The 24,468-nt window shown below is 38.0% G+C and overlaps 1 protein-coding gene across 8 annotated transcripts in view; it reads right to left on the bottom strand.

Annotated features, from left to right (window-relative positions):
• The window catches only part of BRDT (bromodomain testis associated), a 108,159-nt gene that overhangs the window by 65,638 nt on the left and 18,053 nt on the right, over window positions 1-24,468 (bottom strand). For all 8 annotated transcript variants that reach the window (XM_029617679.1, XM_029617676.1, XM_029617680.1 and 5 more), the window contains 4 exons: window positions 15,256-15,393; window positions 14,679-14,814; window positions 10,273-10,445; window positions 5,216-5,584 (listed from right to left, as the gene is read on the bottom strand). In XM_029617679.1, coding sequence (XP_029473539.1) covers window positions 5,216-5,584; window positions 10,273-10,445; window positions 14,679-14,814; window positions 15,256-15,393 — 816 coding nt within the window. The remainder of the gene's footprint in view (window positions 1-5,215; window positions 5,585-10,272; window positions 10,446-14,678; window positions 14,815-15,255; window positions 15,394-24,468) is intronic.

Below are 24,468 nucleotides of genomic sequence, written 5' to 3' on the forward strand. Positions count from 1 at the left end.
TAAAACTATCGATTTAATTTGTTGCAGCACCAGTAATCAAGAAGGTCCTTTACTATCAGTGTAATGTGTTCATTCTATTGCCTGTCTGAAATCGGCGAAGGTGAATGAATGCAATTTGGGCGCTCAAGGCAGTGCATTAGCGAATGCCGACGTCACACGCCGTGACGCCAAACGTAGTGACATCAAGCCTTGAGCGGCCAAACTGCACGCACAGGCTGAATGCACGCAGGAGAAGTGGCCGCAGCTGGAGCGATAGTGTCAGAGGGCCCGTGCAGGCATCCATCTTCGCCGGCGGGGCCGCTTTCGCCGCCAGCTGTCCCCGGGAGGCAGGGGGCAGCCCCCGGGAGGCAGGGGAACCGCGGTGCATCTCTGGAGGAGGGCTGCAAGAAAAGTAAGTTACACTTCACATGTTGTTTCGCTTTTCTCCTTTTTCGCTTTTCGTTGCTTCGGGAGGAGGGTAGAGAGGACTGGGACTGCCCTGGAGACCAGCACCCATGGACGCGGCCAGGGCAGGTGAGCGAGGGCTGGGGGAAAGTTTGCCGCCTACCCTTACCCCTGCCTCTAACGCAGGGGTAAGGGTAGGCGGTAAGTTAGCAGGTTAAACGTGCGGCAAAACTGCAGGTTTAAAAAGCGATAATCGGGGCGTGCATTACTGTATGGGAGGGAATAGCTAATCCGATCGTTTACATCTCATATACATGCCGCGGGCGGAAGGGGTTTCCCCGTTGATTTAAAGAGGCGGTAAGGATGGGTTAAAAGGGTTAGTGAATCGCGGGTTGGACTAACACGGCCAAATTGTGAGTAGAAAGCGGGTTAGAAGCAGGGTAACCGCGGCCGCTCTTTACTGTATTGACCTGTAAGTTGCTAAGGCAGGACCATAATTACTCTTGTTGGTAGCAGAAAAATCTGTTTTGGACTCAATCAGCTGACAGTCCAAAACAGTTTGGGCTGAAAGTCCTGTATTAACTTCTGTGGGTAGTGGTTGGCCTCTTCATTCTGGCATGGTTCCCAGGAGCTATGCAGCACTGCAAGGCAAGACATGAGCCAGACTTCCATTTAACTATCCCCCTCCCCCGCAAGTTGTGCCTTGTGTTCTGGGAGCCAGTAAGCTTTTGCTGCAGATAAGATAGTTAGTATACATAGTAAATATACATTGGATATTAATGGAGTGTGTTAATAAGCTCAGAGTGGATGGGATAAAATGGGACCAATTTTTACAAGTATCAAGATAGATTTGTTGAAATTTGCAAAAGGCATTCTTCCTGTCTCCTTAACCCTTGTGCAACAGTACTGCTAAAAGCTACAGTTGTGCTCATAGGTTTACAAACCCCTGGCAAAATTCGTAAGATGTGTAGCACTTTAAGAAAACATGAGTGATCAGTTTCAAATTAAACTAATTTATGCATTACAGAATAGCACAATTATTAAACAAACCATTGCAATAAGGAAATAAAATGGTCTTGTTCAAGAGTTTACATACCCTTAGTTCTTATTATTGTGTATTGCCCCCTTTTGCATCAATTACCGCGTGCAGTCTTTTGTGATAGTTGTGAATGAGGCCATTTTCTTATGTGGTAAAGCTGCCCATTCCTCTTGGCAAAGTGTCTCCCAGAGCCTGTAAATAATTCTTTGGTTGTCCAGTATGAAATTAATTTTTGAGTTCACCCCAAAGTGGCTCAATGATGTTGAGATCAGAAGACTGATGGCCACTCCAGAACCTTCACTTTCTTCTGCTGAAGCCATGGAAGGATGTACTTGGCCTTGTGCTTTGAATCCTTGTCATGTTGGAAAGTCCAAGTGCACTCCATGCGCAGCTTCCAGGCTGCTGAATGCAAACTCTCCTTCAATATTTTCTGATAAGATGCTGAATTCATCCTGCTATCAATTTCAACTAAATTCCCTGTGCCACTGTAGCTCACCTCCCCCACCCCCCCCAAATAGCAGAGATCCACATTCATGCTTCACAGTAGGGATGGTGTTGATACTTCCCCAAACATAGCATTTATGGTTGTAACCATAAAGTTCAATTTTGGACTCATCACAACTCAATTATGACAGAATAAATTAATTATTATTATTATTTTTTTTTAAAAGAACATCAAGACCAAAAAAATAAAATAAAAATTAAGAAAATGAAAGAAAAAAGAAAGTACTTAGGGAAAAAAACACAGGTAGCTCAAAGACAGCAAAAGATGCCCTTTTACACAAGTGGAAGAAAAAAAAAAGATTGAGAATGCTCGCGTGGCAGCAGCTGTATGGGAATATCTGCACATGCTCAGAAAGACCTACTTGGTCTTTGAGAACTATCCATCTCAGTGCCATCAGATGACTTATGTGGTCGATTGTCCTGCTTGAGAATAATCTCTTAATAAAAGAACAGCACAAGTATGCATGACATTATGTATTTATTATTTCTTCTATTCCACAATTGCATTAAATACTTTCAATGTGGATTATAAATTGGCACATACAATATATATTATGGAGCTACTGCAAGCTCATCTTACATCTAGTCTCATTTTGATTACTAATTAAATACGTTAAATACAGTTTCTTATGCAAGCAATGAATCTATAGCCATTATGCATACATTTCCATCTCAACTAGTAGGAATAGTCTTTGCAAGTACTACCATTAACAGCCAAGATAAATTTATGTAGCCTTCAGGTTTAACAAAAAAAATGTTCTTCAAAATGCATTGACTTGTTTGCATGTTAAAGCTAATGTTCAGTGTACTGGGAGAGCATGTAGTACAGTAGATATGACCGTAACATCTATCAGCTCATTTGAAGCAATATATAATATACTAATGTAGGCAACCAAAACCGAACCTGTGGTCTCCTTGCAACATGTAAGGAGGAGGAGCACGACATGCATTATGGATTCTTAGAGTACTGCCTTGTTCCCACCTCCCCCATAGGTTGCACAATTCCTGCTGCAGACAGTTCCCCACAAGCAAATCCACACTAATGGGGGATAATCACAGGATGCAAGTAAGAAAAAGGAGGGAAAGAATTATATATAAAGCAAAACTGAAAAATATTGGTCTCCTTTTTAAAATAAAAATCTAAGGATTAAAACATAAAATCACCACCAACCCAGGATTTTACTTAAGTCACCATTTTTTACTAATATAACTTAAAAATAAAGATCATAGGATATACCCCATAAGCACAGAAAAAACATAAGCCAATTTTCAATGCGTTTCCAATATCATGTTCACCACATGTACTTCATTGGCTTGCTCAGGTCATTGTTTAATTTCTCCGTGTACTCTGACATGAAATAACACACAGTTAGTGCTATCTTTTCAATTTAACTAGTTTATGTATGCTATACCAGCAGCATAGACTGTTCTTTCAAATGCATTTCAATAATCAAAATTATACTTGGTATAATCTGTCCATCCCGTATTTTCTTAAATTTTGCATTATAAATTTCATAAAAGTCAGATGTATTGTAAGCATTAGATTCATAGCCCCTAATGTAAAGCCTTGCCAAACTGCTAAAAAACGATGAGGCCATAGAAGTTTAAGTCAAATTTATAGAATTTGGAGGTCTACACAAGAAAAAAAAAAACAAAACATACCCCAGACTAACAGTGACTTTTGGTCACATCATAAATTATTAAACTAAAGAAAAATGAACTGAAATTGAGGAAAAAAATGGTTTCATCAAGACATACAGATACAAAAGAAGAGCAAGAATATGAAGGACGTTTCAGATTTGAATGCAATTGAATCTTACTCTGTTCCATTCATTATGCAACAGGATGCACACAATGTGATCATAAATAGAAAAACTGACAGAAGTATTTACTGTAGAAAACTTATATGGTTCTGAATACTGCAAAAACAGAGGTCCATTTGATCTCTAGGGTCCCAAGACCAACTGGGTTGGTTGAAGTCAACTTTAATGGAACTGTACTGACATTTACAGAAAAGGTTCACAATTTAGGGTTTTATTTTGACTCTGGGTTGAAATGCGACCATCAGATGCAAGCCATTGTTTCTTCTGGAAATTTTAAATTAAAACCTCTCCAGCATTTAAAGTTCCTGATTGATCAATCTGATTTTTGAATGCTTGTTCAAGCTTTTAGCTACAGTTAACCGACTCCTTTTACGTTGGCCTTCTGAAATACTGCATCCGTGCTTTACAATTACTGCAGAACTCAGCGGCTAGATTAGTCTTGGGTGCTTCCCCCAGAGATCATGTTAACCCACTGTTATACCAATTGCACCGGCTGCCAGTGGAGCAGCGTCTGAAGTTTAAAGGTGCTTATCATTGTTTACAATTTCCTGCAAAAGATTGCTCCAGGCTATTAGATCTACGTTCTTCACATGTCCCAAGAAGATCTTTACATTCTAACAGTTGTTTATTAGAAGTTCCATGGTTTAAGGTAGTTTGCAACCAGGAGATAAGGAAACATGCTCTGTTATAGGGCCCACACTATAGAATGGTATTTCAGATGTTAGAGTAAATAGAAAGAAGCTCAAAGCATTTTTGGGGAAACCTTCAACTGAGTGCTAGTCTGTACCGTAAGTGGCTGGCCTAAATTTTTGTGTATTTTTATATTTTTTATTCAGCAGAAATGGGTAAAATGATGGGTCTAATGCAAATGGAAAGATTGGATGTTGTGCTGAATAGTAAGAAAGTCTCTGTGTAATATGTGGAGTCCTGGAAGAAATTTTATGAGATGCTACCAGCTGATACAACTCAGTTGAGCAGCATAGAATACTGGGAGAATTAACTGCTTCATGTCTCATCCAGCTACAGAGTACAGCCTCATGATTCTAGATAATACATATTATATGGGCTAAAGTTTTATATATTTTTTTTAAAAGATGAATTGTTTATGTATGTATTGTACTTTTTGATATGGTTTTTTTTTTATTGTTAATGTTTTATGTTAGCTGTAACCTGCCTAGCATTATTTTATTTTATTTGGATTTATATTCCACTTTTCGCACTTTTTTTCAGTGCTTCAAAAGTGGATTACATTCAGGTACTGTAGGTACCTGAATGTAGCATGACAGAGTTAATATAGGTGGGCTATAAATACTTTTAAACATGACCTGCAGATTCAATATAACAAAATTATTTGGACAGCCAACATCTAGAAACTTATCTTTTCTGAAAACTGTCACATTTTCAAGACGTTTTACGTGTTCACCTAAGACTTAAAACTAGGGATCCCATCAAAAGGAACACTTACTTTAATTGTGCCAAGGTCCATAGGCTGTTTAATGATGTCATGGTAATCGCAGAGTCCCAGTGACTCAGCATCCACAGGTTTATAAAAGGCCCATGCATATGCTGCATGCTTTCTTGAGAACAGTTCTTTAAGGATGTTGTTGCACTGCTTCAATTGTTCTGTTAATTTAGCCCTTTTGTCAACTTGCTGCTGCTGTTGAGAGTCCGGTAAGTCTCTTTGTGGGAGTTTTACTTGTTGGCTTCTCTCTCTTCTACAAGATATTTTGGTGTACTTTGGTCCTGCAAAAGTAGGTGAAGATTCACCACTTGTTGAAATAACTGATGTCGTAGGTGTTGTGGTATCTGCTTTCCTTTTAATGCCTTTTTTAGCCTAAAACAAGTACAAATACAATTTTACAAAATTATACCCAAGGCAAGAGTATAAATAAATGTTACCCTTTAAATACAAACAAATTAAAAGAGTCAATTATTACTGATATAGAAAAGTAATAAGCAAGTTTAATAGTCTGGTTATTTCTCTCAGAATATTTTATATATATATAAAAAAAACCAAAACATACCAGAGGTAAATATTTAAAGGGGTTTGTCTCAGTAACTTTTGGAAAACTTCCCACCATTCCTGGCTAAATTTTGTCTTGGCAGGCCATTATCTGCACATAATTTGGCCAGCTACAAAGAGGAAGTGCTAGAGGCATTACTGAGTTGTGCTTTTACTTTGTCCAGATAGTGCTGAATATCAGCACCGTTTGGATAAAGTGAGCCTCTCCTACTGGGCCCTACCTACAGAGCTCTCTCTCTCCAGGGGACAAGGTGGACCAGGCTTCTAGCCTGGTCCTGCACAAGTTTAAGGGGGAAGATAGGAGCACTCAGTCAATCCCCTTCTTAGGTAGGACTGTGACAAGTGTTCTATTAACCTGGTAAAGGAAATCCCCTAGAGAAGTCACATATTCATACATTGCACAGAGATGACGAATCAGCTCATCCTGAAGCAACTTTATTTAACTTTATTTATTTAACTTCTTTTACTATACCGACACTCAAGACCAGGTCTTATCGTACCGGTTTACATTAGAACAAGGGGAAAAATCAATTAACGTATAAGTGGAAAAGAGAAGTTACATTAAAACAGGGAGAGTAAAAACATGGATGTCGGAAGATAGGACAGAATTAAGTAATTGAACAATAAGTTAACAAAATTACAAACTATAAATTAACATAAAACAATAAATTAATAATACAAAAAACATGGATTATAATCAGCGGAAATATACATGGAAATATATATATATGGAATATATACAGCTGGAATATACATGTTATGTCAGATGGGAGGAGTGGCGGGGGTGAGGGAAAAGGGTGGGTTGAGGTTGCGAGTGGAAAAGGGAAAAAAGAGAAAAAAGTTTGGGAGTGCGGGGAGGGAGAAGGGTGGGTTGGAGGGTGAGAGAGAGTTGGTTAATATGGAATCCTTCAACGATAGGCTTATAGAATTCCACCCCAAAACAGTCAGATCCTGGGCCTTAGATAATAGAAGGATTAGGGGGGCACGCCTATTATCCAAAAGGGTAAATTACCTATTTCACATTTACCAGTTCTAGACCTCTATCATATCCACCCTCAGTTGTCTTCTCCAAGCTGAACAGCCCTAACCTCTTTAGCCTTTCCTCATAGGGGAGCCATTCCATCCCCTTTATCATTTTGGTCACCATATCTTTTGAGATACGGCGACCTGAATTGTACACAGTACTCGAGATGCAGTTTCACCATGGAGCGATAGAAGCATTAAGATATTTTCCATTTTATTCACCATTCCCTTCCTAATAATTCCTGGCATTGTTTGTTTTGACTGCCGCAGCACACTGAGCCAACAATTTCAATGTATTATTCACTATTATGCCTAGATCTTTTTCCTGGATTGTAGCTCCTAATATGGAACCTAACATCGTGTAACTACATCATGGGTTGAAACAGATTTCTGTTCCCTCCCATTGAGCTGTTTACTCAGATTTGATGTTTATGAATCTCTCAGTGTTCTCTATATCTGCTGCAAATATGTCAAAGCTATCCCATGGTCTGACCACTTAATCTCTTTCACACTCTCTCCCCCCCCCCCCCCCCCCAATCTAATCCTGTATGCCCTAGTTTACCCTCTATCATCTCCAAAGGGGTTTCATTAATCCCGATTTAAGCAGAAAGTTAATCCCAGTTAGTCAATCCACCTGATGAATCTCCCAATGGGTAAATAATCATTTGGGACTCTGCTTTGGAGGACATCTTAGACAAGCTTGCACCTAAGAGAATTTTTAAAAAAGAAAAAAACCCCAAAAACCTAAAACTGCTCCCTGGTTCCCTCATGATCTGCAAATTTAAAAGAGCAGTGAGAAAATCAGAAAGAAAAGTAGTGTCTGTCCCCTACAAATGTTAACTTAATTACTGCTCTACTGTCACACTACCAAACTTCCATTTTGCTTAAAAATAAGTAAATAAATAAATAAGAGACTTCTTTACTCAAAACTACATCTGCTTTATTAAATAACACTAGAGAGTTATATTTAATTCTGTCAAACAGATCATTAGTCCACTTGTTACCACCACCAATACCCCAGCTCCTCTTTTTGGATTAAATCTTCTGACACATTTATAGTACATTTCTCCAATGCAATTGCCTCAAAAGGTGTTATCAGTAACTTAAATTCTTCCACCAGCCCTTTGAACCAGTATTCAACTGCTTTTATGAAACTATTAACATCTCAAAACAGCAAGTTTTTAATCACCAAATCTGTAAATGCTTCACTCGTCAGGCATTCTCTCTGATACCCTGAAGAGAGCCTTTATTTGGCCAAATTGAAAAAACCCTCAGCTGACCCAACACTGCTATGAAATTACTGCCCTATTTCATGGACCTTACACCTAGCAAATATTCTCGAAAGTGTTTCGTTAGTGTGCTCCAGCAATTTACAGACCTTTTGGACTCACACTCAATTCTAGAACAATACCAGTTTGGCTTCCATAAACACCCCAACACTGAACTGCTGTTGTGCTCACAAGTTTTGATACTATTCGTCAAGGGTTTGACAGTAGAACATCTACATTTGACAAGATTTGACCACTCTTTCTTTCTCATTTGGGTCTCTGTGGCACTGTTCTATTATGGTTCACCAACTATCTTTCTGCCCATCTCAACAAGTCAATTTTGGTTCTAGTGTCTCTTCAGGGATCTCTTTCTGGGGTACCCCAAAGCCCAGCACTTTTGGCAGCCTTGTTTAGCATCTGATTCCGCCATGATGTCTCTTAGTGAGCCTTGGGGTACACTATAAACTGTACACAGATGACAGGGTTTTTTTTCCTTTGAAGTCTTCATGGTCAAACTGAACAATTCATTTTCTTGTGTCTATTTTCTATCTATGCTTGGCTAAAACAGAATAGGCTTGCTTTAAATACCGTGCTATTTTAATTATGTATAGAATGTGATGTATAAAAATGTATGCTGTATGAATTTATATAAAGCTGGATAATCCACTTTGGGCTACAATTGATAAAGTGGAATATTAAATTTAAATGAATAAAAAACTATACAAGAGGGTTACCAGTATCACAAAAAACAGGTACAACAAGAGGAAAATATAGAGTTGTCACATGCAAAGCAGCTCACTATTAAAATGGCTTAATAGGAATTACATTTAAATCTGCTACTAGTTAGTTTCATTGAGTGTCCCCTCATCCTACTACTATTTGAAAGAGTAAATAACCATTCCATATTAACATCACACAATTTTATAAAACTCTCATGTCTCTTCCATTTATCTCTTCTCCAAGCTGAAGAGCCCAAACTGGTTTACTATTTCAACATAAGAGCAGGTCCATCCTCTAACTTCTACAAGCACCTCTTGAAACTGCTAGTTTATAGCTTGGCCATTGTGAGGAAAAATTAAGAACTAAAGATTTAAAAAAAAAAAAAAAAAAAAAGTTTTTTTTTCAAAGAAAAGATGCAAAGAGAACACAAAACATGTATTGGCAAAGCTAAGGTTATAATTTGCAAACTTGGTGCCACAGCTATGATAAAGAAGCTGAATGCTGAATTAGCACAAGTTTAAAATTTGAGAGCAACAGCAGCAATCATCCAGACTTCAACCCTGAAATCTAAGACTAGTAAATAAAAGAGAAAAAAAATCTTAAATTAAAATCTCTTACCAAACAAATTTTGGAAAAAAAAATAAATTAAAAATCTTTGCTCAAAGAGCAAACAAATCTGCCAAAAAGGCTGGAAGCACAAAATGCGACTGGCTTCCTCAGCTAATATAAAAGTGAAAAACTGACGTAGGTTCAGCATTAGGCAGAAAACCCCTTCTGCATGCTCAAAATCTTTCCTAGAAGACTCAAAGATTGTTTTGTGCTAGAATGGAAACATTCACGTGAATCACTGCATCTGCTTAACCCCAAGACAAGTTCATTTTTATACATGTAAAGATATTCTAATGAGCAAACAGTAATCCAAACCTTCAAAAAACACCAGACTTTAATAGGAATGTATGGGGGGCTGTCAGTTAATTTCTGGTTTGGAAATTAAAAAAAAAAAAAAAGGCAGGACCATGCTACCCAAATTTAGAAGGAAAAAACCCAAAACAACTATGTGGGAGGAGGGATTAAGACTGAGAAATCTAGACTACTTCCACTTTGTGATTTCTGGAATGTTTTGGACTTCAATTAAAATTGGACTTAAATATATTGCAATGTATGCAACAAATATGCTTTAAGCTTAATTCTGTCATGCAAAATACATATGTACTAATACAGTACATTTGTTTTGGCATGCAACAGTATCATTGGTTAACAAGTAACCATTTAATTGGCAATTTATAAGCTGTCCAAGTCATTCATGTGCTTTTGTGTCCACTAATTTTGGGCCCGATTACTAAGGCTTTTCTTGCATTCTGTGTCTATAGGAAACATGCTTACTAAATTGGGCCCTTTGCTTGATATATCCATTTTGCCCAGCAATTTTCTAACTTAGCTAGATACTTGCAGCACACTAGTTTGACGATAGTTAATGGGATAACTTACTTTTGTTACAGGTAGTATGGTGGACATTAAGGCAGCTGGCTGAGAAATAGACAAGGGCACCAGCGTGCGTTGAGGTAATATTGTAATGATTGGCTGTTGAAACACTGGTTCAGGTAGGTTTTGTGCTGATGGCTTCTTTTTTGCAGTGGTTCTCACACCATCTTGCCGATCTCCTAATAAGATGAACATAGTTTAAACACACACCCCCTTGGTCATTCACAGCCATCATACAACACTGGCAGTTGTCCAGTATTTCAGAGTGAACAATAGCTGGCTGATTGACAATGTAATGGGAAGGGCAGGTTTTGTGTGCATTGGGAGGGTTGCAGGACCAGGGGACATCCTCCATTTGCAAATTTCAAGGATCATAGTACCTTAACTAAATTACTTTAAGTGTAAAAAAATAAAATAGAAGTCTATATTCTGTCTAGACCAGGGTCTACAATCTTGGATGCAGATGCCAGACCGTGGCATATGAAAGCATTTTGTTCAGCACCCTGCTCCTCAGAAAGTAAGTAAATAAATAAATATGCTTTAAGGGCCTGGTCAAGTCATGCACTAGCAGCATGTTGCCTCCTCTTCCAGTAAGTGGGATACCGCAGCATTCTGGGGCCAACTCAGGGTGGAGGTACATTTCCAGAGTCCATCTCGGTGCTTCCTTAAAATTATCAGCTTTCACCATATGACTCTTAGAGACAGGGCATTCTCTACAGCAGGACCTACCTTGTGAAACTCCATCCCTCCAGACCTGAGACAGGAACCCTGCCTTCCAACTTTTAGAAAAAGACTTAAAACCTGGTTATTTATGAAAGCCTTTCCAGACAACAATTGAACCCAAAATCAATTTAATTAACTCAGATCACCCTACAGGATAATCAACAATTTTGACAACCCCTCAATTTTACAATCTCTTTTAAATTGGCAGGTTTACCCATTTATTTTCCACTGTTAAATTACTATCGCCTTTTCCTCTGTTCCAAGTTGTATTATGTCCCTGTTTTATTGTAACTGCAATTTTTTTTCTTTTTCTTTTAGCACTTGTTAATGTTTTATTATTTTATTGTTGTCACTCCTTGTTAATTGTAAACCGGCATGATGCGATTCCCTTCGCGAATGCCGGTATAGAAAAAACTCAAATAAATAAAATAAATAAAACTAGGCTGGTGACTCAGTGGCAGTGCAGTGCACTGCCATGCAGAGGGACCTGCCTTTGATTCTGTATTTCTTCTATTTCCATATTGGGGGAGGGGGTGCTAATATAGACTTGCAAGTAGGGAAAGCATGCAGAGGCATGGCCTTGGGAATGCTTGTCAACAGATTTGTAGAAGGGGTGGAATCTGTGTAGTGTGGCTAAGTATGTATGTGTAGAGCAGGTTATGTGTATGGGGGTTGTGATGTCTATTTTCTGGTGGCAGGGCTGTTTGCAGGTAGTAGATATGGTTGTGAGGGAGTGTGTGTGTGTGTGAAAGCTGGATGTATGTGGAAGGTTCCTCGGGGGGGCGTGAGAAGTAACGTAGCGGGTGTGCAAGGGGAGTTGGGTATTTTTCCAGTAGCTATGGCTGTGTTTATGCACATGATCATTTATCTTACATGTGTGTGTGTGTGTGTGTGTGTGTGTGTGTGTGTGGGGGGGGGGGGTGTTGTTGAATACTTTGGAAGCAATTTTTGTGCCATCCTTTGCCAATTGCTTCAGTTATTTTTCCTGTCTCTGCACCCTTTTAGCTTTGGGACTAAAATCCTGGAAGGGTGAGGAGGTGTTTGGAATGGAGCACAGGTCAGCATTGTGACAACTCAAACAGCTAACAGTTTCCCATAGAAAGCAATGGGGATCTTTTTTGGGAGGTTCAGTTCTCTGAAAATTTTGATCTAAAATTTTCTAGTTTTCAAATTCATCCAAGACATTCACATTTTCTTACAGTATGCTAAATTTGGTGAATTTCCATCCATTTTTTGGATGGAAAGCAAAATACAAGAGCAAATAAAGTTATACTATTTGATTGTACTTGTATGTAAACATTTTTTGTAAAGACAACCAAGTATTCAAATACAAATAATGAACAAGTTAAACAAAACTGACAAACAACTGGACAAATAGTTTAATCGCAGCACAATAAGTAAACAAAACAAGTTTGCTTATCTCCATAGATAGCAGAATAAATTAGCCATCACATGTGGGCAACACATCTGATGGCACTGATAATAGTTCAGCTAAAAAACTTGACTGACAGAGCATGTATGAGTGGCTCCTGCACCATGTGCTGCTTTGTGAGCACCTCAACTCTTATTTCTCTCATCCTTGTCTACAGAGAACCCTATTTACAGATAAGTAAATTTGCTCCCCCCCAAGCAGGGCTGAATTAACCATGACTTAAAGAGTCCCAAGCTAAGGGTTGCAGGGTGGAGCAATTGTTGAAAAAGCAACCTGGCCCCACCAGTAGAGAATGGACCACTAGATGAACAAGCTATGCCAAACTGTTTGCCCAAAACGATAAAAAAAAAAAAAAAAAAAAGTTGTCCGAACAGAAATGGGACACAACAAGTTGTGCAGATAACTAAGTTGCAGTTTTGCAAAATGTGTTCAATGGAAACAGACCAGAGGTAAACCACTGAAGCTGCCATGGCTCTCACTTGATAAGCCTTGACAGTAATCCATAGGCCAGCCAGTGCATAACAATGCACTAGAGACAGTCTACTGGACCACTGCCACTCCCAGTCTATTGGGATCAAGTGAAACAAATAGTTGAGAAGTTTGACAATAAGGCCAAGCTCTTTAAATTACACTAAGGCCTGATTTCAAACCTCAGAATGAAAAGCTTTTTCCTCAAGTGCATGTGGTCTCAGAACAGTGATCAGCAACACACTAGCTTGGTTAATGTGAAAAAAATGAAAGACCAGCACCACCTTTAAAAGAAGACGACTTAAGACGAAAATGCAGAACCACCTACTGGGGAAGAACTGAAGGTCTGGTGAATAGGAAACCAGTGCTTGCTATTCACCGACTCCAAGTAGAAGTAACTGCTATAAGGAGCGAGGGTAGAGTATCCTTGGGATCCAGGGCAAACATAGAATCTCTCAGCTGAACTGAAGGGAGGATTATGTGGAGGGAATTCATTTTGAATTTCTCTCAGATAATCTCACTTGGTTCAATCTTCATAAATAAATCTCAGAATTTCTCATAAATCTCAGAATTTCTCACTTGGTTCAATCTTCATAAATCTAGAATAGGATGTTTGTTCTAGGGTAATTTTACAATTCATAGTTTGCTCTGGGAGGATTCAACTGCAGAAAAATCACAAAAAGGTCTGGAGTATGCTGTCTGGTGATACTAAGACTTGTATTTCAATCAGCTTGTGCAGTTACATCCTCAGTATATTATAGTCACTGCTCTCTTGTCATGGAAGAGACAGCGGTTTTGAAAACTAGTCTCTTTAGCAGAGAATAAGTAGATACAAATAGTTCATGGTGTGTTGCTTTTAAAAAGTTGAAAGCTCAACATCTTACCTGCTAAATGAGTTACTTTAGGATCAACTGTAGCAAGTAAGCCAGAAAAATGCAGTAACAACCTGATTTTTAAAAACATTTACACACTTAAAACTGAGTAAGTGGCCTTTTGAAAATTGCTACAATATATGCCATTGAGTTGTCAATACGATTTTATCCACATAAATGCAAATACAGGTAAAATGGTTCTGAAAACTGCATCAATAGTATGTTACACCTACATGCATTTTACCCTTGAAACCCGTTCTTTTTTTTGTAAAGCCTGTAGCTGTTAAATGTTTTTTCTGTTTAACCTGTTATATGTAAAGCCTGTAGCTGTTAAATGTTTTTTCTGTTTAACCTGTTATATGTAAAGCCTGTAGCTGTTAAATGTTTTTTCTGTTTAACCTGTTATATGTAAAGCCTGTAGCTGTTAAATGTTTTTTCTGTTTAACCTGTTATATGTAAAGCCTGTAGCTGTTAAATGTTTTTTCTGTTTAACCTGTTATATGTAAAGCCTGTTGCTAATTTATTGTTTTACTGTAAACCGAGGTGATGTATAACTATACGTACCGCGGTATATAAAAATCTATAAATAAATAAAATAAATGTGCAACTCCTTTGAAAATTCACCTGCAAGGATGCCAAGGTCCTGTGCTACATAAACATTTCCAAAAATGATCCACAAGTTTAAACTTGTGTAAGCCTTTAAAATGCAATTTTCTTATGAAGTCTCCAGTTTAAACTGTAATTTATTACTACAGGTATGCAATCTCAGACAACTGGAATTCAGCATATTTTAAACAGTTTTGAAGAACACCATTAATATAAATCAGCTTCAACTATGAAATATTAGATCAAGAAAAACACATTACCTTTGGTCTATTAATGAATAAACTTTGCAGAACCCAGCAGCATATATTTACCTCTTGCTGTTTTTCCTTTGCTTTTTCCTCTGTTTCCCAATACAGATATTTCTATTTCTTCCTGTGGCATTTGAGCAACTTTCTGCAGAAAAATCTTTTCTAAAGTTTGTGCCATCAAAACAATATCATCACCAGGCTATAATAAAATTAAATTTGCAAGAATGTGAACATGTATAGCAAATTGGCAGAAGTGATTTCACAGAGTTTAACCCTGGTATCATTTAAATACAAAGCTAAAATCAGCCTGACTTCCTTTTCTTAGGTCTTTACCCATTTTGCCTACATCCACTGTTAAGAGGTCACATTATCATCACTGTACATAAAATCAATTAGCTGCTTGAATGTCATTTTAAATCATCAGCAGCACCTCCACCACCACCCCTATTCAGTCACTCAATTTGAGAATTTAAGTATGAGGAGCTTGAAAAAAAAACAAACCATTTAATAAAGTTACCTCAAGAATGAAATAAAAGTTAGAAAAAAAACCCCCAACCCCCATACATCTGTACAGTAAGCATTCCACAGAACTGCAAATTCTTCACCTTCAGTTTTAATAAAATAACTGGATTATACATACCCGATTATAAACATAACAGTTTGTAAACATTGTATTGAAATCTTCTATGCAATCCATAGACTTCATATAATATTTATATTCCAAACGCTTTTTAATTGTGCTCAAATCCATTGGATTTTTTATGATATTATAATAGTCCTGTGGTTTTATAACAGAAAAAAAATAGCTATAAGATTTAGGAAAAAATATTCACACATCTTTAAAAATTATGACATTGCAGGATCAGCAATTATGACATAAAATATTCCATAATACAAAGACTAAACTAACCATAATATGCAAAGATCCTCCTAATGCAGAAAAAAGGATTTTCCAAAACACAGACTGTATTAGGGATTATATTTACATCTACAAGATTTCATTATGAAGATATTTGGACTTTTAAAGATAAGTCTGATTTCAATACATATTTCCCAAGTGTCTTAAATATACAATATCTCTTTGTGGGTCCCTGATGATTTCATAAAAAGGGCATGAACATTGTTTGCTTGCTACACGAAATTATGAGCAAATATCGCCCATAGGTATGAAGGAGCCTCACAAATTTTTTTTTTTAACATTTCAGGCATATAAGTACAGAGGTATAAGGAGGCTATTGATTGACATTACTTGTTGGCCTTTCCTTTGGGACTATTTTTAGTAGCAGTTTGTGAATATGTATATACATGCACACACATCTTCAGAACATTCAGGTATGGCTAAGGGACCACATGCAGTGTTCTGAAATAGTTTATTCTTTGATTTCTCTTTATTAAGGGTTTTATACATTATACCGTCAACATGCATAGCCAGGGCACGTGGAGAGCACATCACTGGCTGAAACACAAACAGCCACAACATTCTTCTAGTGAAGATTTCAGATCAGCAATATTTAATACATACATAGCCCCTTAATTTGACTGCAAGTTTAAAAAATAAAAAAATAAATACAGCTAAGCTTTGGAACTACCACAATGAAATCCTCTGAAAGCAGACATGTTTTGTTATAATAAATGCAAAATGACCAGTAGGCACAGAAAAAGGAAAAGGCCTTAAACAGATGTATTGCAGCTTTGCTAATTAGGTTCATCTTTAAATATATTCACTACAGATGAGTGCAGGCATTCAAGTTCAGTCTAAAAGGATGAAAACATGTCTGACTTTCAGGCTATTCACAATGAATATTAATGTTAGAGTAAATGTTTGTTATTTAGTATTTAAATAGGCTAATTTGCATACTTTTGTTACCTTGAAAACCAGACCCATTTGTGGCCCTTGATTAAAGATTTGAGAAATTTTAGTTTAACTGTATACATTTAAACTAAGGGGGATCCAAAGACTGCTATGAGTAGAGGTACTAGTAATGAAATTCTTCTTTCTAGGCTCTCTCTCTGATACCTGCAATTATTTTCATAGCACACACTCACTAAGAACAGTAGCGCAACAAAATCCCTGTTTTGAGAAAGATGGAGGAGATAAGTGCAACAATGTGGAAGTCTCACAACTGAAATGATCTTTGTTCTATTTAGCACACCAAACAGAGAACCTATTTCCATTTAAAGCCATAGGACCATCTAGGAGACTGCTTTCTGGTTGCTAGGAGTACCTCTTTAAATTTCTGAGGAAAAGGGCATTTTGCTTAGGATTTGGCTCAATATTCATACTGTTAGTGCTAGAGAACACAGATTGGGGTAAGCAAGAGATTCACTGAATTGAGGCAGAAGATTGACTTCCAACCTTTCCATTTCTAATTGGTTAAGCAAAAATCACCAGCTTCTGAAGCCAGGGATACCATGATTGGCATGGCCAAAAAAGGGGCTATTGATATCATCTTTGTTTATTAGAAATATTGGGGGAAAGCATACATCAGTCCCTCTGACCAAGAGATTGTCAATGTATCCAGGGCCAAAGGCCTGGGATCTGGTCTTTATGAGCATGAAAGTGGTAGTTTGTGATTGAGGAAGCCACAAGGAGACCTGTGGAGTGCCCCATTCTTGAAATATGCACTGAATAGTGTTGTGTAGCATCAATCATTCATGAGGCTATAAGGCGGCAATTCCCAACCTTTTCCTGAAGGCACACCTTACTGGTCTGGTTGTCAGGATATCCATAATGAATATGTATGAGATAAATCTGCATGCACTCAAGTACATGCAATTCAATCTCATGCATATTCATTGTGGTAATCCTGAAAACTTAATTGGCTAAGTCTGCTTTCAGGAGTGGTTCGGGAAACACTGCTATAAGGAAAACCAAAATGTTTGCCAGAATACTGGCACTTCTGGGAATGGACATCACAGAGATGAATCTTCCCTTGTTTTGCTCACATCCATACATTGAAGGATTCTTAACATAGTGAATGAGACCCCATCTCACCTTGTTTGTTTAAATAGCACACTGCTACTGTACTGTCCATTTGAATATGGAGAAACATTCTAGTTATGAATGGTTCAAAAGTTGTTTGTGCTTTGAATATAGCTTTAAATTTCCACATTCCTCGTGTACATAATTGTCCTAAAGGTGCTCCTCAGGCTAGAACTGATGCATCTGTGGCTAAGGTTAAATTTATTTATGGAGGATGAAAAGGCTGACCCCAAAGAAGATTGGGGAACAGATTGTTTCAATTTATTGAGTTGCAGAGAGAAATTTCTCAGTACTCGAGTTTGTTGATTCCAGAAACGTTTCAGGTGCCACTGTGATATTCTCATGTGAAGTTGTATAAACAGAGTCACATGTACTGTGGCTGCTATATGGCCTAGATATTGCAGAAACCTTCTTGCTAGTATTTAGAATTGAACATATTAACAATTGCAGATTGTTTATGCCTTTGGCCTGGTAGGTAGACTTTGCTTGCCTGTGCATTCAGACATGTTCCTATGAACTCCAAATTCTGAGGAGTTAGCTGGGACGTCTTATAGTGAATGACAAATCCCAGAGCATGAAGAGTACATATTGTGAGCTCTGTGTAAGCTTGTTTCTTCGCAGTATATGCTCAATATTAACCAATCATCTAACTATGGAAATTTAAAAACACTTTCCTCTCTCAAATGAATTGCAACTACTGCTGGACATTTCATAAATACTCTCAGGGATGATGGGGAGTACCTTGCATTGACAATGGTAGTTTTGGTTTTTTTTTAAAGGAGGATTTTAAATGATTTGTTACTGTTCAAATATGTTCTTAACTATATATGTACACCACACCAAACAATTCCATTGGAGGATGCAGAATATCAGTCTTTAAATAAATATTGTAAATCTGAGGTATTTCAGGTGTTCTGGAGGAATGGGAAATGCAAGTATAACCATCTCTGGGATTTAATGGGATTAATCAGTTATTTAGTACTTGCAGAGGAAGGATGGTAGACAGTGAGTTCATCTTGAATGGTCTCTTTTCTAAGAAAGATATTTAATGGTCTCAGATCCAGGACAGCTTGGAAGCCTCTGGACGTCATGAGAATAAAGTTGTTCTTTTTTGGAGTAAAATCCCAACTCTTTCCATCAAAGGAACTGTTTCTATGGAATGTGAAGACAGGAGGGATGATGATATCATCTACTGCCTTATTAACAACTGATCCTTCAGATTGCAATGAAACCAATGGGAGTTATCGGAGGAAGTGTGTTGAAATTTAAACAAATAATCCTCTCACATAAGGTTGATGACCCATTGGTCTGTTATAAAAAGGGACCATTGCTGATAAAAACTGCAGCTTCCTCCTCTACTGGAAGGTGCTCACCATCAAAATCCTTGTGGTTATTTGTAAAGTGGTTGCTGAACTGACTTGGGTTGACTGCTGTCCCTTGCTTGAGGTCTCTCTTTTGACTGCTGCAGTTGCTAATCGCTGCCTCTGGTATGGTTAGGGAGTAAACCACCTTCAGGGGTAATATTGTCTCCTATATGGATGCTATTTCTTCAAGGAGGCTGAAAAGCGTGTGGGAGTTGTGGACAGAGTCTGGAAAGATACACTGAAAGGAGAAATATCAAGCAAATATATAATGGAACAGATACTTCATATTCATCCTCTAACTGTCCCCCACAGAGGCTGTCTCCCGTGCAAGGGGCATCCACTTTTCATGTACATCTTCTCTAACGTCAGAGGCTATGAACCATGCTAGTCTTCTGGTCAATATTGTGACCACTGAGGCTCTGGAAAATGCATCAAAATGGTCATAAATTAACTTGAGATGTTTGGAGCATTCATCTGCTTTTTGGAAGTGTGCTTGGAACTTTCCTTGAAGGTCAAAAGGAAGCAAGATGGCATCATCCTTTAATTTTCTGCAGAATATTGTACAGATAGTTACCTGAAATTTGGTGGACAGATCTGCTGTGCACCATGGCCATTTAAAAGAACTTTTTGTCCATATTATCCATGAATCTGTAGCCTTAGCCAGGACCATTGGAATAGATTTTAGATGTTTTGGTCTTGCAGTGTGCCAATAACTACAACTGAGTCATGGAGATGCAGTACTTTTTCATGGCTTGGATGGTTTTCTATTCTATACTTGAGATCCACCCTTCTTGCTAGATGTGACATGGGAGTAGCCCATAATTTAGTTTGAAGATCTTACAATGCCTTATGCATCAGCACCCTCAAGAATTCTTCAGAATGTTTCCAGTTCTTCTTGCAAGGAGAAAGACCGATTCAGCCAACTTTCGTAGAAAAGGTCTTCTGCTGGGGATTCTACTTATTTTTCTCTCTGGATAAGGCTCTTGTGGTAGCTCTGGAGATTCTGGGATGGAATGTTCCCAAAGAGTAAAAAAAAAAAAAAAAAAAAAGTTTAATTGGAATTTGAGAGCTTGATTTAGACAGTAAGGAAGTAGCCTATACCCTTCTTCCACAGTTTTTTTGTTAAGATAAAATTGGAGATCAAGACTAATTTTTGTGATAATTTTTCCAAAATTGGGGAAGGCTGTTCCTGCAGCAATAGCATTTCCTTCATATAATGTTTAACAAAGTCATGCCACATTCTTTGTATAAAAGTCTTGTATCAGGTGGAAGAACATATGAAGGATGTGTCAGACTGGCATCAAGACGGACAGGGAAGGAGACCGTATTTGCGCTGATGTAGCTGGTTTTAAATTTGTTTGTGCACCCAAGATGCTTTACTTTCTTCTATGCCAATGTCAGCTTTGAAGGTTTAACTTTTTCTATGCCGAGTGAAACTGCTCCAGCCTCAGCGCCGATGAAATTCTTGAGGATGGCACAGTCTTCAACACCGGTGACTTCTGTGAATGCTCCGATTTGCATTCACATTTGTGGTGCTTAGATCTGTGTTCTGAAGGGAAAGTGCTCCTTCTCTTCAAAGTAGAGGTCAAAGTTTTTAGTATGGTATTTTGGTGACACAGTTTCTGGTTCACCTATTAAAGAAGTAGTTTTCCCAATCTGGTGAGGATGTCTCAGCCAAGACCTTAAGTTGCCTATATCTTACTGTTCTTAGGGAAATCCTGTCACAAGTCATGATCAGCAGTGAGTGGGACACAGACTCCTAAAGCAATTCTTCTGTAGGTCAGCTGTAGCCATCTTGTGGCTGCATTTCCTACATAATTTGAACAATGGTTTTCTTCACATGATTGAAAATGCTGTCCTGGTGACCCTGTAGCCATTTGGGTTTTTAGGATATTTTAAATGAATATTCTTGAAAAATTTGCATATACTAGCTCTGTATCATCTATTCATTGTGAATATTCTGAACACCCAAATACAGGGGGGGGGGGGGGGGGCTGTAACATCTGCCCTTTCATATTATATTTCAACAGTTACCCAGCATTCAAAATTGGAATTCAAGTGGCTTTTACTGATAAATGTGATCTAAAAACAAACTTTCTATAATTAATTCCTAAGAATTGACAACTATCATAGCTGAAGGAGGCAAATAGACAACAGCATCAACTTCTTAATGCAAGCTTTAACAAACTGGGTGTGGAAACACGAGCAAGTTTGCTTACCATAAACAGCAGCTTCGGTAGATAGCAGGATGAATTGGCCATGCTCTGTGGGTGAAGTCATTTGGCAGCACTGAATGGCTATGACTCCAAGCTAGTAGAGCTTTTAGCTCTATTGCGCATATGCGGGAGTTTCAGCATGGGCATTGCTTCAGTCTCCTCAGTCTGTATCAAAGTTAGGAGGATAATAGTCTACTCTCCAAGGAGGGTGGTGGGCATCTCATGGTTTATTCATCTTGCTATCTACAAAAAACACCTTTTACATTAAGCAAACTTGCTCTTTTCCCCCATCAATAAGCAGGGCTGAAATAACCATGATCTGTGGGGAGTCCCAAGCTGAGGATTGTAGTGTAGCGTTTTCTGGTAAGCAACACCAACTCAAACGTGGAGAACAAACTCTTTAGTACATGGTGTAGTACTGTCTGTCCAACCTCACAGTCTGAAGAAGCTAGGTTATCTAGCCAGTAATGAGATGTAAAAGTATGCATGGGATGACTAGGTAGCAGCCTTACAAGTTTCTTCAATGGGAACCTCTCTGAGAGGTGCAATTGAGGAAGCTGTTCTCTCTCGAGAACTAGTATGGGATCAGTGAGAACAAGTCCAGCTGCTGCATAAGAATTTTGAATGCAGCAAGTAATCCAGTTGGATATGTCCTTTTAGCTACAGCAACACCAAATCTGTTTGGATCATAAGATATGAATAGTTGTGATGATTTTCTGTATGACTGTGTGCAAAGCTTATAGTAAACCAGAACTCTTTTACAGTCTAAAGTATGTAGCATTTCCTTACCATCATGAGCACAAGCTCATGGATAGAAAGTAGGTAGCCACTTTAAGTGAAACACAGACACCACCTTCAGTAGGTGTTTGGAATGTGTTAGAGTACATATGATCATAGAAGTATTATATAAATGGGAGGAGAGGGTATAATGCACTAGAGCCTGAAACTTCCTTACATGACGAGTTGAGATTACAGTTACTAGAAAGATCACATTCCACATTAAGTACTTGAGTGGTGTTATTCTAGAGGCTCAAATGGAGATTGTTAGGTGAACGAAGACTACGTTGAAATCCCAAGGCACTGATGGTTTGCAAAATTGGTGGGACGCACATGCAAGAGTCTGTTCATAAAATTTGGAGACAAGAGGATGCATGGAGAAAGGCACTCGTTCTTGGGGGAATGATAAGTTGCAATGGTACTGAGCTGTAAGTGTACTGAGAGATAAAATGAAGATAGTATTACAGCCTTTCTGGTTCACAAGTAAACTGTTCTAGGTTGTGAGAAGCACACCACTTTGAAACTGTCTCATGAAAGGTTTTCTCACTGAGAGGAGAAGGCCCTGAAATGGTTCTAGCAAAGACCATGGGGCTAAAACAGAGCACTCAACTCCATGCTGTGAAATTGAGAGAGAAAAGACCAGAACGAAGAAGAGCCTTCTTCCTGAGACCAGGAGACATGGGTCATCTCCTAGATGTACGAGATGTCTTGTAGAGCTAAATACACAAACAAAATTAAGGATGACCTTGTGAGACTAAGACTGGGCATATGAATGGCAGATTAAATTTAATGTGGTAAACTGCAAAGCGATGAGAAAAATAATCCCAAACTACAGGTAAAAAATCCTGGGTTCTGTATTGGGGAGTTCAGTTCAGTGTGCAGCAGCACTCAAGAAAGCAATTAGAATGTTAGGAATAATCCAAAAATAGGAATGGAAAATTTAAAAACAGAAGCAATATATTTTCTGTATTGATCCATGGGGCAACCACACCTCGAGTATTGCACACTTTTCTGGTTGCCCATCTCAAAAGCCATAGTGAAACTAGAAAACGTATAGAGAGGTTAAAAAGTGATAAAGGGAATGGAATGACTCCCCTATGATGAGAGGCTAAACAGGTTTTAGCTCTTCAACTTGGGAGAGCGGGAAGACAGCCGAGAGGGGACATGATAGAAGTATATAGAAGCATGAGTAGGGCAGAACACGTAAACAGAGGACAGTTATTTACCCTTTCAAAACAAGGGGACACTTCATGAAACAAGCAGAGTTAATAAAAAACTTTCACTCAGCACACAATCATGCTATGGAATCTTGATACTAGAGGACATAGTCAAGGCGATTGGTACAGTGGACAAGATCCTGGAGGAAATATCTATAAAACATTAGGCACATAGACTAAATAAAGCTATTGCTATTCCTGGAGGTAACAGGAAATAGATATACTTTATGGGATCTGCCAGATATTTGCAACCAGGACTGGCACTGTGGGACAGTATGCTGAGCTCAATTGACTTTGGTTTGACCTAGCATGGCATCTCTATTAATGCCATATAGAAAGTTTCAGCAGTAGTTCACAGGTTTGATTACTACTACAGACCAAAGATTTTTCAGGACTTCTGTACTGCCTTGTAAAGAAACAAGTAATACCAGGTTGGTGCAATATGGCTTTATAAATAAGTTACTCAATTCATAGGAAGCAGCTATTACAAAAACACAAAGTTTTCTTGCTAGACTAGTGAAAATCAAACTTATTCATTGATTTATGGTCATAATCTTTTCAAAGCCGAACAGTTTTCTCACTCTGTCCCAATTGTAAATTGGAAAGGTCACTGCAAATCATTTAAACAAAGTGACTACCACTTCTACTGGTAACTGATCTACAGACCATTTTGCTGGAAATCAAAATCCTCAGTCGAGATTTAATTCTAGATCTAAACAGCAGACTAATTGCTTAGGACTGAAGTTGGAAACTTACATTTGTTAGAATGGATCACTGTACACATAAGTAGCTTATGATCATAGATGAGACTTTAATTATGCCATGTTATCCTTTTAAAAACGGACTTTTGTTATACAATGATTTGAGTCAAACATTAGTTCTACAAATACATTGACTATGGAATAAAAGTTATGAAGTGCAACATACGAGTCGTATTCTGGCAGACATTTTGTTTGCCTTTTTTCAACTGATTTACGTCAGCAATGAATTCAGACAAGTCAGCAACATAAACAAAAAATAGAATTTCTTGTTTATTCATGTACAATTTAATTTAAAAAAATCTAAAATACATAGTAAAGAGTTCAGAAAGTTTCCAAAGTCTCTTCAATTTTGTTTCCTAAATCTCTGAACAAGGAACATTTCAGTACTACAGATGCTCTAATCCTCAAGTTTTGTTCCTAATGTTATCCACTGTAAAAAGCCTTAATCCAAACAGATCCTTTATATGCAAAGACTTTATTTTGCAAAATGGAACCAAGACTAATACAGCAAACCACAAAAAGGTTTAACTTAAGT

Source organism: Rhinatrema bivittatum, chromosome 10 (assembly GCF_901001135.1).
Source record: "Rhinatrema bivittatum chromosome 10, aRhiBiv1.1, whole genome shotgun sequence".
Classification (NCBI taxonomy): domain Eukaryota; kingdom Metazoa; phylum Chordata; class Amphibia; order Gymnophiona; family Rhinatrematidae; genus Rhinatrema; species Rhinatrema bivittatum.